The sequence below is a fragment of the Podarcis filfolensis genome (assembly GCF_964270895.1).
Source record: "Podarcis filfolensis genome assembly, chromosome: 2".
Taxonomy (NCBI): domain Eukaryota; kingdom Metazoa; phylum Chordata; class Lepidosauria; order Squamata; family Lacertidae; genus Podarcis; species Podarcis filfolensis.
The window spans coordinates 7,331,935-7,349,112 of NC_139605.1; the positions used below are offsets into that span (position 1 = coordinate 7,331,935).

Consider the following 17,178-nt stretch of genomic DNA (forward strand, 5'->3'; position numbering starts at 1 on the left):
TTTAATGTTTTAATGTTGTATTTTAATCTTGCTTTTAAGTTGTATTTTAATCAACTTGTTTTTATTATTGATTGTTAGCCACCCTGAGCCCGGTCTTGGCTGGGGAGGGCGGGGTATAAATAAAATTTATTATTATTATTATTATTATTATTATTATTATTATTATTATTCACTTAATATATAATTAGATAAATAAGAGCAGCTAACACTTTTGTAATCTAAAAACAGACAAACTAAAATGGACAGAATTTCATTAAGTTCCAGAAAGTCAATACGAATAATGCCTGCTTTCTTGGATAGCTGCCAGTTTACATTATAAGGCGCCATTTTTCAGCTGGGCTTCCCGTCTGCATGATTCAGAGTCAGTTCTTTTCAGGAAGAGAGGCTATAGGCTTAACCTGGGCATTTATGCAGGCCAAGTGAGTGGTTCAATAATTGGCTCTAAGCAGTTCCATACTATGAAGGAAATTGTTTCTGTAAGGTGACAGTCTCTTCTAGCAAATTTCTTCTGCACATATGACAATAATCTAGTATGGCTAGGGCTGTCAGTATATGGAAACATCACAGCTGCAGACAGCCAGATTGTTGACATCACATGATGTGCCTATCTGTGGGAAAGAAGAATTTCCCAGGAAGTTCACAGGCTGGAAAAGTCTCTGTGAGGAGTGTAATTTGAAACCTTCCGTTTGCGCATGCTCAGGAAGTTTGTCAGACGTGCTGGAAGAACTGAACTGAAAGGACGTGTTTCTCTAGTGCTGTAGTGTCAGAAATAAACATCATGTAAATAGATTTCTGACTTATTTTCTTTCCCCTGCGGAACCAGGAGGGAGGGGTTGTGCATTTTACCCACGCTTGGGAAAATGTCGCCTATCAAAATCTCCCTGGTCTGTCTGGATGTCAGCCAGAGGAGGTTCCCGGTAAGCAAGCTCCGAGGACAGTGAGAGGGCCCAGCCTCTGTGGAGGGGGCTTGCAAACCGAAAAGGGCAACCCAGTCAGATGGGCAGAGTGCAAATTTGTTGTTGTTTTTGTTGTTGTATCACTTTTGCTCAGCTTAGTCTCGAGTTTTCAAATTCTACACATTTTGTTGTTGTTGTTGTTTAGTCGTTTAGTCGTGTCCGACTCTTCGTGACCCCATGGACCAGAGCATGCCAGGCACCTCTGTCCTCCACTACCTCCCGCAGTTTGGTCAGACTCATGTTTGTGGCTTCGAGAACACTATCCAACCATCTCATCCTCTGTCGCCCCCTTCTCCTTGTGCCCTCCATCTTTCCCAGCATCAGTGTCTTCTCCAGGGAGTCTTCTCTTCTCATGAGGTGGCCAAAGTACTGGAGCCTCAGCTTCACGATCTGTCCTTCCAGTGAGCACTCAGGGCTGATTTCATTAAGAATGGATGCGTTTGATCTTCTTGCAGTCCATGGGACTCTCAAGAGTCTCCTCCAGCACCATAATTCAAAAGCATCAATTCTTCGGCGATCAGCCTTTATGGTCCAGCTCTCACTTCCATACATCACTACTGGGAAAACCATGGCTTTAACTATACGGACCTACACATGGGGTTCCCCAATTCTGGTCCCCTGGGTCTGTTCCTCTCCAGCACATTGATACACAATAACGAAGCAGGAAATAGGGAGATAAAACCGGGGGTGAGGTGGGGGTGGATTTTAGCCACCAAAGAAGTTCTACTGCAGATTATTTGGAGGATACTACATTTTTTTATTCCAACACAAGCGCAAGACCTGGGAAACGGTGAGGTGTTTTTTTTACCTACCATCCTGTTTTGTTTTGGTATAACTTCAGTTTAGTTTAAGCTACCAAAACATGCATTGCTTTGTGCAATGTTTTTAGCTTAAACTGTCAGATTTTAGAATTTTTAGAATGATTTTTAGAATGTTGTATCATTTTAATGTTGTTAGCCACTCTGAGCCCGGCTTCGGTTGGGGAAGGCGGGATATAAATAAACTTTTATTATTTTATTATTATTATTTGTTTCCTCATTAATATTGCAATTTCTTCTGGTTGTTTCTAATATGTTTTTTTGAATTATTATTTGCCATTTGATATGTTGTGATCCAGTTTAGGTGCAGTTTTAGGGCAAATTAGCCGTATAAATAAACAGATGTGCCAAACCAGTCACAGTGATCCCCAGAGGACCATGAGGATTATGAAGGTCAGATGGTTGATCAAGAATCTGAGGGGAATCAGGCTGTGGTACAGCAAGGCATAGAAAATTATAATCTCATAGTGCCTGTGGTCATTGCAGAGTCTTTAGGCATTCATTGTCATCACTCATAATTTATGCAAAATGAAGAGAGATGGCTGGGTATCAACTGTCAAAACTGAATATTTAAGGATCAGGTGCCAGCTTTAGCTTTTGCAGTCAAATGTTCCTTTGTGTTCAGATCTGGCCTCAGTATAATTATGTAGCACTTGGGAAGGAAGATGCAGCCCAGAAGCCCAGCACTGGAAGCCAAGATAGAGAAGATCTGCACAGCTACCATATATTTCCCCTTTGTGCTCAGGTAGGTGGGCACAAAGGAGACCCAAACGCTGCAGAAGACCAGCATGCTGAAGGTGATCAGCTTGGCTTCATTGAAGGCCCCAGGCAGCTTCCTGGCCAGGAAAGCCACCGTGAAGCAGATGGCAGCCAGGAAGCCCATGTAACCCAGGGCAGCATAAAACATGGCAGCAGACCCTTCATTGCATTGCAGGATGATCTCCTGAGGATGGGAATGCATGTCAGACTCTGGAAATGGTGGAGAGATTCTCAGCCAGATGATGCAGATGGCAACTTGGACACTGGAGCAGGAAATGACTATGGAGTTGGCCAGACTCTTCCCCAGCAATTTCCCCACTCTGTTCCCTGGCTTGGTGGCCAGGAAGGCCAGCACCACAGTGATAGTTTTGGCCAACACAGAAGAAATGGCAGCCGAGAAGATGATGCTGAAGACCACTTGTCGGAGAAGACAGGTCACTTTCCCTGGCTGGCCGATGAAAAGGAAGGAGGACAGAAAGGAAAGCAAGAGGGAGATGAGGAGAATGTAGGAGAGGTCCCGGTTGTTGGCTTTGACTATGGGAGTTTTCATGTATTTAATGAAGATTCCTAAAATGAAGCTTGTGGTTAGTGACAAGAAAAGGGCAACGGAGACCAGAAGGATCCCCAAAGATTCTTCATAGGCCAGGAAGGTGATAATCTTGGGAATACATTGATCCTGGTCCTTGTTTGGATGGTGATCTTCTGGGCATTTGGTGCAATGGTCTGCATCTGAGGAGGAGAAAAAGTGTTTTCATCTCCATCACTTATATCTCTAACTCTCTGTGTCATGCTGCATTTTGGGAGAAGATGATAATGTGGAGGAGGTAACAAAATTAGAATTTGTGAGGACTTCCGGGTTAGCGCCATCGGCTAATGGCGGATTCCCTCCGAGCTCCAGAGGGAATCGGCTACGTAGGAGTTGGGTCTTGCCGCGGCGGCGACGCGGGGACCCTCAGAAATCACAGGCGGTGAAGCCTGTGAACCTGGTGATTCGGCGGGCACCATTAGCGCCCCCCGACCCGCGAAGGAGCCTTTTTAAAGGCTACGGAACAGGGGACGGGGTGAGTGGCGCGGTGCTGAGAGTCGACTGCTTCTCCTGTGGAGTGAAGCCGCGCTGCCATGGCCGGAGAGCGCTGACTTTTTCTTGTGAATTGGACCTCAAAACAACAACCCGTGAGTAGTACGGAATTTGGATTTGCAAAGAAATTTTTTTTTAATTAGGCACGATCGGGGAAGGCGTAAACAGGAAGCCCGTCTCCCCGTCCTGTAAACAACCTAAAACAAGGACCTGCTAACTAAGGTCGTGAGAATTCTTTCTCTTTTACTGGGCAAAAGACACTAATTTCATGATTTGGCACTACAAGTAATTGTACTGGAGGATAAGAGCTAATTTTGAGCTGAGGTACCACCCCCCCTCAGACCAGGGAGTGATCCGCGAGAAAGCCTGTTGGAAAGGTACTGAAGAATTTGACAGCTGTCAAACTAGCTGTCAAGACGGAAAAAGGGAACTTTGTTTCTACTGCTTCTGCTGGCTATATCTGTGACAATTTGATTATACTTTGTTGAAAATAAGGAAGAACTGATACAAATTAATTTGATTTTTGGATTTGAACTGGAAGGAACACTAAGTAACCAAAATCCCTCTAGAGGGGGTTTTGGGACATTACAAGAATGGCTGAAGGAAGGGAAATTCAAGCTAAGTTGGACAGAGTTTTTGTTCTCTTGGGAAAGCTACAAGGCCAAGTTGATGTTTTGACTACAAATGTTGCAACTCTGGACTTAACAGTAAACAAATTCATTGAATTGGATAAGGATTTGACCCAGGAAGCCTATGCAGCTGGCCAAGAAGAGAAACTTGAGAGATTTGAGAGTGAGGGGAAAGAGGTATATGTTGTTCCTGAGGAAAAGGAAGGAGGAGCTGTAATGTTGTCAAAGATAAAGGAAGGCCAGAGGCCTGACATGATGGTTACAAAGGAAAATAAGAACTTGATGAAGAAAATCTGGTTTGAATTGGAAACTGAAAAATGGAGGGATCTCCTTATGTGGAGATCTGAAGACCTAAGGATTACAAATCTGATTAAGGTGGAAGGTGGAGCTTTGGGGACATTTGGACTTGAAAGGATTAAGAAACAAGATTCAGGCTCCACTTTTAAGTATGGAGGTCTGGCTGGAAGAAACATGGACCCTATTGAACTAGAGCTTCTCCGAGATTTGGTGCTTAATACCAAGGACTATCAAAAAAACTGGCAGAGAGGAATGGAGAGAGAATTAAGAGCCTCGGACGTGAGGTCTCCAGGCTGATAGTAGATGGACTGATGGACGTTTGTTGGGGATTGAAACCGGGAAAGGGGGGGTGGAGTTTGGGAATCCAAAGGGTGTATACTCTAACTTGTTCTGTTTTTATTTTGTTTGGATATTTGTATGAAAATTGGGGAAATCGTGGAAGGGAATTTAGGCCGACTTTAGAAAAAGGTTTAAAGAATAAGCAATGAGGTATAAATATGAAGTCTATAAGGCAAAATTGGTTTTTCTTAGAAAAGAACTAAATATAAAAAGGTTTAAAAATAGGGATAAGAACTTGTTGAACCAACAATCTGACCTAGAATACAAGACAAAAAAAATTTTTTCCTTCCAGTAGCACCTTAAAGACCAACTAAGTTAGTTCTTGGTATGAGCTTTCGTGTGCATGAACACTTCTTCAGATACACTGAAACAGAAGTTGCCAGATCCCTCTATATAGTGAGAAGGTGGGGAGGGGTATTACTCAGAAGGGTGGTGGGAATGGGTGATTGGCAGATAGCTGTGATGAGCCTGTTGACGACTCTTAACGACTGCAATAGGTCTTACAGGAAAAAGCAAGGGGTGAGAAGGTGAAAAATGGCTTTGTCATGTATAATGAGATAAGAATCCAATGTCTTTGTTCAGACCAGGTCTCTCCATAACAAAGACATTGGATTCTTATCTCATTATGGAAACCATAGCGCACAGAAACGCCGCTTACCTTTCCGCCACAGTGGTCCCTATTTATCTATTTATCTTTACCTTTTTTACCTATTTATCTATGTGTGCTGATATGCTTTCAAACAGCTAGGTTGACAGGAGCTGGTATGGAGCAACAGGAGCTCACCCCATCATGGGGATTTCAACCGCCGCCCTAACAATCAGCAAGCCCAAAAGGCTCAGTGAATACTGAATTTTATTATTTTGGTCACAGACCAGTTCCAGCCCACATACAATATCAAGGAAGTCATAAAACACAATAGGGATACATTTGAATTTGCAATTAGGGATAACAGGGACACTCCTGCCAACCTAGCAGTTCGAAAGAACACCAAAGTGCAAGTAGAGAAATAGGTACCGCTCTGGCAGGAAGGTAAACGGCGTTTCTGTGCACTGCTCTGGTTTGCCAGAAGCGGCTTAGTCATCCTGGCCACATGACCCGGAAGCTGTACGCCGACTCCCTCGGCCAATAAAGCAAGATAAGTGCCGCAACTCCAGTCGGCCATGACTGGACCTAATGGTCAGGGGTCCCTTTACCTTTAACAGGGAAAATACAGATATAGCAACAGTTAAAAAATATATAAATTAAAACTTAGTCACTAACATATAATCTAAAATTATCATTTAAGACCTTAATCATTATGATAGCACAGCTTGTTACCTAAGTTTTATGGCAATCGCACAGAAGTTGGCTACCCTTGACGTGATCTCAGGATCCTTGTCAGTGGTTTAGACCACAGCGTCACCCTCGTCACCCCGCCCTTGGAATCACCCACCTTCCTGAGTGGAGATGGTCCCTTCCGCACATGGAACACAAGAGTAGCAGCAAACTGGCTCTCCTTCTTGAACTGCCTTGGCATATCCAGGGTGGCAGCTTTCGGTACACCTGGAGCGAGGCACAGCCTAATAACCAAGACAAGGTGTATCAAGCAGAAAGTGTTAGGAGCACCTGTGCCGATGGAATTATTTCACAGAGTTTGCAAAGCATCCAGCAAGTTCCCTAGTCCCACTGACCTTGTCCATTTATTTCTGGGGAAGCACTTTTTTTTTTAAGAAAAGGGCATGGCAGGGAAAACCGTTTGGTGTTGTCAGGGAACTGCCATCAGCTCAGAGGCGAGAGATGGAGGGGCTGTTTAGTTATAGGGAGCCTCCGAAAATCTTGCGAAGCAGTTCATCTTCTGGCAAGGAGGAAAGCCCCACCTCCAGCGGAGAGGGGGTGCAGGGACCAGGGGATGCCAGGGAGAGCCTCAACTCCGAGCCTGAGCAAACCAGAGAGACTGGAAGTAAGCCCTTGCCAGCGCCCATTCTGCACAGTAGGCTTCTGCGCAGGGAGGGGCGGAAAAGGTTGGGGGTGACACGACTTTTATGCTGGGGGATGTACAAAGACAGACCACTCCCAGATTCTGCTAGCGATTGAGCCAGACATGAACTTACGACGCTCTTCACTGTAAATAGGTTGCACCAAGAATAAAGCCTTGAAAAGACAAGTCAGAGTCTTGCCTGTTTACTCTCGAGCAACCACACCATCATCTGACAGGTGTGTTTGCTTCTTTGTCTCAACTTTGTTATCTCTACCTTCTATACAGAGGGCAAAATAAGACAAAAACAAATCTAGAATAACAGCAATAAGAAAATAGTGGCAACAAACCACACTGATGCAATGCAGCCATTGTACATGCAATATCCTGAAGACAAGAATGTTAAAAATGATATTTTCAAAGGTGCTTTGAGTACTGGCAAAGAAGGGGGGATATCAACCTCTTTTCAGTATTCTGCTTTGTCCATTTTCCTTCTTCCCTTCCTTCTGATCTGAATAGAACTTCATACCAATTGCCTCTTGGAGTCTGAAATGTGGATTTGCTAAATTTAAGGATTTGAGCCATCTCCCATGTTCCTAACTGCTGGGTGCAATCTCCTGGGGATACAATTTGGGTGTTAGAGAAAAGTGGTCTACTCTGTTCCCTGGGAGAAAGAAAGATAAATGCTGGTTTTCCTCCCCAGATGAACAGAGAGGAACCTGGCTGGGAAATGCTGCTTATCTTGTCTCAGAATCCTGGGGCTCCAGTATTTCCTTGAGCGCCCCAGATTCCCCTCTGGTCTGTCTGGCAGCATTTACTGGGTTCTTAAGACATAGTTGGTCCACCATACAAGGCTGTTGTGCAGCAGTTGCACTATGAAGAGTGTAATCAGGCTGTACTAGCCCCATCCCTCTGTTATATCCTCATACCTTGTTAAACTGCTTGGGCCACTCAATGGCTTCTGGGTTAATGGCAAACTTTAGGCCAGTAGAAGTCACTCTCTCCAGACTCCCAATTTTCACTCTAACACTGGACCCGTTAGGATACATCACCCAGTTATCAATATCAAAGTCAGCTGGCAGCTCCCCATTCTCATCCAAACATAGTCTGCCCATGGAAGTGTTTGAACACTGGATTTCTCTTAAGAAAGGGTGAAGCTGGAATGACAGGGGAACATCAGCATTAAGAAAGCAATGTGGAAGACTGTGACCAGAAGATCTGTGTGCCCGCTCAGTCTACATTCCAGGTGCTTAATTGTTGATGGGCAGCTTAAACGCCCAGCGGATTGAGATATGAGATTTCATCCCTGAATAAGAAACCTGTAGCTAACTCTAAGTAGACTTGCTAAGATGTATAAGACCGAATCAGATAAGTGTTGGAGATGTAATGAGACTGAGGGTACGTTCTATCATATGTGGTGGACCTGTAAAAGGGTAAAAGAGTATTGGGAAATAACTCATAATGAACTGGGGGGAAATGTTTAAAAGTACTTAAAAACAACAACAACAGAGTCCTTTTTGTTGGGGATAACTCAGGCGGAAATTCCCAGGTATCAGAAAAGGTTATTTATGTTTGCCACTACTGCAGACTGTGTTTTGTTAGCCCCAAAATGGAAAACAAGCGAGGTCTCAACTAAAGAAGAATGGCAACTTAAGTTGATGGAATATGCACAGCTTGCAGAATTAACATATAGAATAAGAGAACAAGAGAATAAGAACAACATATGTTTAGAGAAGATTGGAAAGCATTTATTGAATATATGGGGGGAAATTGTGTTTACTTGAAAACATTGGCAGCATTAAGATAAATTCAACAGTGTAAATAATTTTGGATGGATGTAATAATGGAATACTGAATGGTTTAGTTTATATAAAATATGCAGGGATAAAACAGAAATTTAATAAAAATCATTATAAAAAAAAAGAAATCTGGATATGGAAGTGTCATATGACACAACCAAAGCGAGCCAAAATGTTCACATTAACCAGAGCCCTTACAAATTGGATTTCCTTCAGAAACGGGCACGGAAAAAATCTCGCTTGTAAATTTGATTCCATCATTGGGACAATGGATACTTTGCAAAAAAGAAAAGAGAAAAGGAAAAGGAAATACCTGCCATTGCCATAACCTTTGATTGGAACATGTGTCTCCTCCATTCACCATTAACATCCACCTGGATCTAGATGAATATGCTGCATTTAAGGCCTGAGCCACAGCTTGAATATTGAGGTAAGCGCTGTAGCTGTCTTGAGACAGGGCTCTCTGGAGCTCCTCTTGGGGCAGATCCTGCAGTTTCTCCTCCTCTGCACACCTTGTCCAGCCTCTCACAGACAGCACATGTTTTGAATATGAACAATGAAAAGCTTCCTCCCAAAATTGCTGAAGAAGATGGGAGCCTGGTATGGAGTCGGCACTTCTGCTGCTACTGATCTTGGTTTTCATTACAAAGGATAAAGAACCATGAAAGTGCTGGAAGATAGAAGGAGGATACGACAAATTCAAGTCGATGTCCTGAAAAGCTGTTGTGATCCAGACTTTTGGCCCAATTTGTTTCCCACGTGCTATTTGAATTGCAATAATTATAGCTGAGCCCATTTGAGTGGTTATGTAGCAAACACATACATCAACTTGTCTCCAGGTTCCATATGGTTCATTTGAGCTGAAAATTTTAATTAGATCCTTGTCTGGAAATCTTTTGGACAAGGCAATGCAAATTCCGCTGCCAATCAGCAGAGGCATTAAGTCACTCACAAATCTTCCTCCAGCATCATTGTCCGGAGCAAGGAGGCCGATCCACGTCCACCCAAAATGCAGGAGCAACTTCACAATGCCCTGATATTGAGCTTCTTCTTTGGGGACCATCTGGTGGACAAATGGGGACTGGGTTTTATCTTCAAGAACCTGAGCCATGAAGGCAAAATTGACCTAGTGAGAAAAGAAAGAATTAAAATTGTAGAATTTTGAGGGTCATCTAGTCCTGCGATGCAGAAATCTCAACAAGATCATAATAGAAACTGATAGTGATTTGCTTTACTTCCAGGAACATATCCTTATTAACCTGAAGTGATTAATATTGAAGAAAATTTGTGCTGGCTGCGACTGGGATAGCTCAATAAGTAGAGCACGAGACTCTTAATCTCAAGTCTGCTGCATTATAGGGGGTTGGACTAAATTAGCTTTTCAACTTTCCAACAGGATGTATGATGGTATTGTAGTCTGAAACATCTGGAAGGTGCTAGGTTGGTGGAGGCTGAAGTTTGAAAACAAAAAAAAGCAGTTTTCTCGTTTTTAATGCCCTCTCTTAACTTCTCTGGAAAGAAAGGTGTAAAAAAAAAGTGGAATTTTATTTGTCCCTCCATGCTGCCACCCTACCTACCTGTGGGATTTTGTAGATGCTTAACATGGATGAAATCTGCTTTGAGATTGCAGAATTTCCCCCTTCAAGAACAGCCAGCAGGTTATTCTGTTTCCCACAGTTATAGTTCGGAATATTGCTTTCCACACCTGCAAGCAGATCTATCGTGGCATCAGAAGTTATCCTTTCATCTAAATAGTTCTCATAGAGGTTGTAACCCAGGGTGATGTTGGGTAAGATCCTGGGATTACTGTTGATCTCCTGGATGGTGAACAAGAATGACAAGATTCGCCAGTACCTGCTGGCAGACAAACTGCAATAAATCAACCAATTTTGAAGCGTTAAACTGCTATTCACCATTTAACAAAAACAAACATATTTGTTCTGCAAATAATAGCTTGTATGTATGCACGCATTTTATTTCTTGAATTTATATCCCTCATTTTTCTCCAAGGATCTCTGCTTTCTCCAATAATAATTTGGGGATATGTGCTCCATTGCAGGAGCTTAGAAGTGCACATGGTCTTCAAAGAACAAAACTGAGTAAAAATGAACCCCATCCCCAACCCCAAAGATTGTAAAAGACTGGGAAGTTGCAGCAATGCTACTTGCATGGTTTTGGCTGCTTCAGAGAGTGTCTGCATAGATCCCCCAACTGTTTTTCAAAAGTCAACACAGGGGTCAAGCAAGGGCAAGTCCTTTGCCAATGATGACCACTAAGTTGGGAACTAGGAAACAGGGTGTCTCCTTGGTCATTAGAAATCATTTGAGTGCAGGTACCAAACACATCAACCAATAATAATAATAATAATAATAATTTACTATTTATACCCCACCCATCTGGCTGGGTTTCCCCAGCCACTCTGGGCGGCTTCCAACAAAAGATTAGGAATACATTAAAATATCAATCATTAAAAGCTTCCCTAAACAGGGCTGCCTTCAGATGTCTTCTAAAAGTCTGGTAGTAGTTTTTCTCTTTGACATCCGGTGGGAGGGCGTTCCACACGGCGGGTGCCACTACCAAGAAGGCCCTCTGCCTGGTTCCCTGTAACTTGGCTTCTCGCAGCGAGGGAACTGCCAGAAGGCCCTTGGAGCTGGACCTCAGTGTCTGGGCAGAACAATGGGGGTGGAGACGCTCCTTCAGGTATACTGGGCCGAGGCCGCTTAGGGCTTTAAAGGTCAGTAGCAACACTTTGAATTGTGCTTGGAAATGTACTGTGAGCCAGTGTAGCTCTTTCAAGACCGGTGTTATGTGGTCTTGGCGACCGCTCCCAGTCACCAGTCTAGCTGACGCATTCAGGATTAGTTGTAGTTTCCAGGTCACCTTCAAAGGTAGCCCCACATAGAGCACATTGCAGTAGTTATGAATGAAATCTGGTCGGCTGAAGGGGTGTGTGAGAAAAAGGTGAAAAATTATTTTTCATATTTTGGACATCCAACTCTCCTAATAAGGAAGTCTTCTGCTCTGTATTATGATATGTATTTATTTTATTTAAAGCCTATTTCTCTTTCTTTCCAGCCAAAAAATGTCACTCAGTGTATTAATTTTCTTAAGACAGTCTGTCAGGCTCATAATTCAAAAACATATGACACGAAAGGGAAAAGGTGGAGATGGAGAAGGAAAGCATTAATTTAGCGAAGAGGAATTTTCACATGGTCTACTGTCCACTGGCAGATTATTGTAATTATGTGGCATAGTGTCAAAATAAAATAAAAGTAAAATAAATAGAAACTTTGCACTTTGGAAATTGCCTGAATTTGGTGTCACCCGCACCTATCTACCCAAATTGGAATAATATTATGCCTCATTTTGATCCCTGATCTTTTGCATTATGGTGTTGCCAGAAGAGCACTTCCTGCAAAACCCAGGGAAGCTGAAAATGGAATGGATGGCTGGGAATCTATTGCTGGACTCCAACTCCCACCAGTACCAGCCCAGCCAGCAAGGGATGATGGGAACTTGAATCCAACAATGTCTGGAGGGTCACAGGTTCTGGAGCTTTGAATAGTGGCTATTTGCCTGGTTTAAAAAGCAGCCATTGGAGAGGTGATGGAGAAACACGACATCCATCTGCATAGAATTACTTACCCCTTATACCTGGTTAAGGGGGTCTGGGAAAAGTTGTATGGAAGTTTTCTGAAAAAATATTTTGGAGATACAATCCCACTAATGAGGAAGTTTCCAGGCCGGTAGTAACTGAGTGCTTCATGCTGGTCCTTGATCAGATTCAAGGGGCATTTTGCTTCCAGGTTCCTAAAGACTCCATGGGGCATGATTAGCAACAGAAGCAGCAACAGAAGCAGCAGCGATCTCATTCTGGCCCTGCCTTCTACATCTCTCATATCAGTGGCTCCTCTCACCTCCAGTGAAAGCAGATCAGAAGAAGCAAGCAGCTCTTCCAAGACCAAAGCTGCAGTGGTTTTACTGATTTGGGTGTTGTTCTGCTGTGACTTCAGAATTATGTAACATCACACATGCATATCCCCTGCCCCCTCCTCTCTCCTGCTACAGATCTTGACTCAGGAAATATTCTCTGCACTGTCTTTGCTTTCCAGGCACAGTGCAATTAATGACATTGCTATCAACACTCTTGTTGATTCTGATGCCAAAAAATATCTCTCCAGCTCTTACAAGAATAAATCACTATGATTTTGATAATTATAAGTTGAAGAAGTTTCGCATCCACAACTCCCTGAAGTCTTATATGGCTTAAGGGGCAGGTGTACAGCTGGAGAAAAGCGTGTTTGTGATATGCAACTCCAAAGTTTTGAGTCAAGGAAAGGGGATAGGGAGAGTTTGACCTGAATTTTGCGCACAAGTACCTAGGGAGAGGGATGCGGGTGGCACTGAGGGTTAAACCACAGAGCCTAGGACTTACCGATCAGAAGGTCGGTGGTTCGAATCCCTGCGGCGGGGTCAGCTCCTGTTGCTCAGTCCCTGCTCCTGCCAACCTAGCAGTTCGAAAGCATGTCAAAGTGCAAGTAGATAAATAGGTACCACTCTGGCGGGAAGGTAAATGGTGTTTCTGTGTGCTGCTCTGGTTCGTCAGAAGCGGCTTAGTCATGCTGGCCACGTGACCCGGAAGCTGTACGCTGCCTCCCTTGGCCAATAAAGCGAGATGAGCGCCGCAACCCCAGAGTCGGCCATGACTGGACCTACCTTTACCTAGGGAGAGCCCTGCAACCAGATCAGACCAAAGGACAATTGTGTCCAGGACCCTGTATCTCTCAGTAGTGAATCAGACAGCTCTGGGAAGCTCAAAAGCAGGGCAGGAGGGGGCTTGGTGTTCATCAGTATGTGTATGATACCCAGCTCTACCTTTCTTTTAAATCAGAACCAGTGAAGGCGGTGAAGGTCCTGTGTGAGTGTCTGGAGGTGGTTGGAGGATGGATGGCGGCTAACAGATTGTGGTTGAATCCTGACAAGACACAAGTACTGTTTGGGGGGGGGACACAGGGGACAGGGGGAGGGCAGGTGTGGGGGACTCTCTGGTCCTGAATGGGGTAACTGTGCCCCTGAAGGACCAGGTGCGCAGCCTGGGAGTCATTTTGGATTCACAGCTGTCCATGGAGGAACAGGTCAATTCTGTGTCCAGGGCAGCTATCTACCAGCTCCATCTGGCACGCAGGCTGAGACCCTACCTGCCCACAGACTGTTTCACCAGAATGGTGCATGCTCTGGTTATCTCCCGCTTGGACTACTGCAATGCATTCTACGTGGGGCTACCTTTGACAGTGACCTGGAAACTACAACTAATGCGGCAGCTAGACTGGTGACTGGGGGTGGCTGCCAGGACCATATAACGCTGGTCCTAAAGGATCTCCACTAGCTCCCAGTATGTTTCTGAGCACAATTCAAAGTGTTGGTGCTGACCTTTAAAGCCCTAATTAGCCTCCGCCCAGTATACCTGAAGGAGCATCTCCACCCCCATCATTCAGCCCAGACACTGAGGTCCAACAAAGTAAACCCTCATTTAAATGGATCTAGAAAATCAGTTTCCTGTGAGAGTGCCTGGATCTGGCCTGCAACCACCTGCTCAATAGCCTTCCCCAATTACCAATATCAAAGTCAGCTAAACAATGCCTAAACTGTCAAAGTTGTGACAATTGCTATGAAGTGACAGGGCTGGTGCAAAAATCAGCCGCCACCCCTGTCTCCATGCTTGAGCAACTCCAGCACATGGGCAGAAAATAGCAGAGTATCAAATGCATGAAGTCCATCTCCCATGCATAGTTCCAAAGAAACACTCACTCATACAGCAGAATTCTTCAGCAATAGTTTACTGAGGTTTAAAAGCGTACAGGACTTACTGGATCCCCAGTAAGGTACAAATATCTTCCACTCTGAAGAGCACATCCAGTTACAGAAGCAAAAAAATAGACAGGAAAACAGAAAGTAAGAAAGACTGAAGATAAACTGCCCAGCAGGCAGGAGAATATATTACCCATCCCGAGCAATGACCTTGAGTCTCACATGACTATCTAGATAAACACAGCTACTAGCTTGTTGTTTTTTGAGAACTAGAAAGTTCTAGAAAGTTCAGGAAAGTTCTACACCCATAAAACTCACAATCCCTGCCACGAGGGCTTCACTATGAGGATGGTGAAAACCAGAGGGCTGGAGCCAATTAGCCAACTGGCATTGGTCGCTGTGATGTTCGGGCTGAAGAAAGCTTTTGAAGCTCCCAAACGAAAGACCAGGAGGGAGAGAACATGCCAGTCGGGCATGTGTCTCTGCCAGAGTCCTACTCAAGTGTAGGCTGAACTCCTGACATAAAGAACATGAGAGCATCCCTGTAAGAAAAGTGTGTACTTTGTTAAGGGTACTGGGAACTTCAGCTCTGTGGGGGGTAATCTACAGCTCCTAGTATTCATTGGGGGTCACATGCTGTGTCTCAAACGTTTGATGTGTATGCAGTCCACCAGCCCATCCATCTAAGTATTATCCCATATAACTAGCAGAATCTCAGGAGGAAAGTGGCTTTTCCTGGTCCTGCTTCTTCATGCTTTAAACTGGAGGTGTTGGGCATAGAACTTGGGTGGAACAAGCTCTGCCTCTCAGATACACCCCTCCCCCTCTGGAGACAAAACTGGTTCTGCTTCAGATTCTGTTGTAATTACACAAAACAAAAGAAATTACTGTGAAAACCCCTGAAATGAGAAGTAATCGACTATAGAATAACAAAAATCAAAAAATAAACTAGAATTAAACAAAGACTTTATGAGATGCCCGCTACAAAACTCTTTTCACTGAACTAATCAGTTTCCTCAGAAGGAAATAAAGAAATTATAAGATTTAAAGTGATATCAAACAAGCTCAAGAGCAGGGCTGAAAATGCTTCCGCGAGTTTACAAAAAAAGGTATGAAAACCTCAATGACAAGTTTTAAACATAACCCTATTTAAGAGAACCAAGCAGTAGCAATAAGAAATTGAGGTTTGAAGTTTCAAACAAACTTAAAAACAGGGCAGAGACTCAAAAAGAGGGCTGAGGCGCTCCTGGCTGCTGATGTTAAAGAAAGGTATGTTTTTGAGTCTCTGCCCTGTTTTTGAGTTTGTTTTTGAGTTTGTACTGTAAGCAGAATCTGTCCCTATACATAGTACTCAAGATCAGATGCCTTCTTTAGTTTTTATTGTCAGGTATTCCTTTGTAGTTAGGTCAGGCCTCAGTATAAGCACTTGGGAATGGAGATGCAGCCCAGAAGCCCAGCTCTGGAAGCCAAGATAGAGAAGACCTGCACGGCCACCATGTATTTCCCCTTTGTGCTCAGGTAGGTGGGCACAAAGGAGACCCAAACGCTACAGAAGACCAACATGCTGAAGGTGATCAGCTTGGCTTCATTGAAGGCTCCAGGCAGCTTTCTGGCCAGGAAAGCCACCATGAAGCAGGTGAAGGCCAGGAAGCCCATGTAGCCATGGACACCATAAAACATGGCCACAGACCCTTCATTGCATTGCAGGATGATCTCTCTGGGCTGGGAATGCATGTCAGACTCTGGGAAGGGTGGAGAGATGCCCAGCCAGATGGTGCAGATGACAACTTGGACACTGGAGCAGGAAATGACTATAGAGTTGGCCAAACTCTTCCCCAGCCATCTTTTCACCCTGCTCTCTGGTTTTGTGGCCAGGAAGGCCAGCACCACAGTGATGGTTTTAGCCAACACAGAGGAGACAGCAACCGAGAAGATGATGCTGAAGGCCACTTGTTGGAGAAGGCAGGTCACTCTCCTTGGCCTTCCAATGAAGAGGAAGGAGGACAAAAAGAAAAGCAAGAGGGAGATGAGGAGGATGTACGAGAGGTCCCGGTTGTTGGCTTTGGCTATTGGAGTCTCTTTATATTTAATGAAGATTCCTAATACTATGCCTGCTGTTAAAGACAAGAATAGCGTAATAGAAGCTAAGATTATCCCCAAATATTCTTCATAAACCAGGAATATGATGATCTCAGGAATACAATGATTCTCGTGCTTGTTTGAATGTTGATCTTCTGGACATTTGTGGCTATGATCTGCATCTGAGGATGAGAAAAGTGGCTTGGGCATCACTTACATGCATAACTATCTGTGTTCTATTACATTTTGGGGGGAAACGAGGTAGCAGAATAAGCCTATGTAGTAGGGAAGGAGAGGCAAAGATGCGTCCGTCCATTTCACTATTTAATGCTTACATTTTTATCCCGCAGATGTAGACAGATGTAGTGCACAAGGTTTATCTCACTTTTCGTCACCAAAACATCCTTGTTACATAGGATGAAGCTGAGAGGGAACGACATCCCCAAATCGGTGTCTCTGGCATTATTATTTATTAAATCGATTTGTCGTCTTTTCCACAGCAACTCAAAGCAACGTACAATTATATGAAACAAAGAAACCTTAGAAACCAAAGAAACCTGCAATAAAAAAATTAAATCTACTTTTAAAAGCTAGATTGGAACACCCCACCCACTTAAAAAGACCCTAATAATTAAAAGTCAGACGCCTTATAAAAGACAAC

General features: G+C 43.9%; 1 protein-coding gene across 1 annotated transcript; it reads right to left on the bottom strand.

Annotated features, from left to right (window-relative positions):
- Positions 1-2,351: 2,351 nt before the first annotated feature.
- LOC310758096 (vomeronasal type-2 receptor 26-like) lies at positions 2,352-12,460 on the bottom strand (the record flags this gene model as incomplete). Its single annotated transcript, XM_083604033.1, has 6 exons — positions 2,352-3,262; positions 6,310-6,436; positions 7,761-7,988; positions 8,944-9,756; positions 10,208-10,499; positions 12,276-12,460. The coding sequence occupies 6 exons, from the start codon at positions 12,458-12,460 to the stop codon at positions 2,352-2,354; spliced, it is 2,556 nt and encodes an 851-aa protein (XP_083460159.1).
- Positions 12,461-17,178: the final 4,718 nt, after the last annotated feature.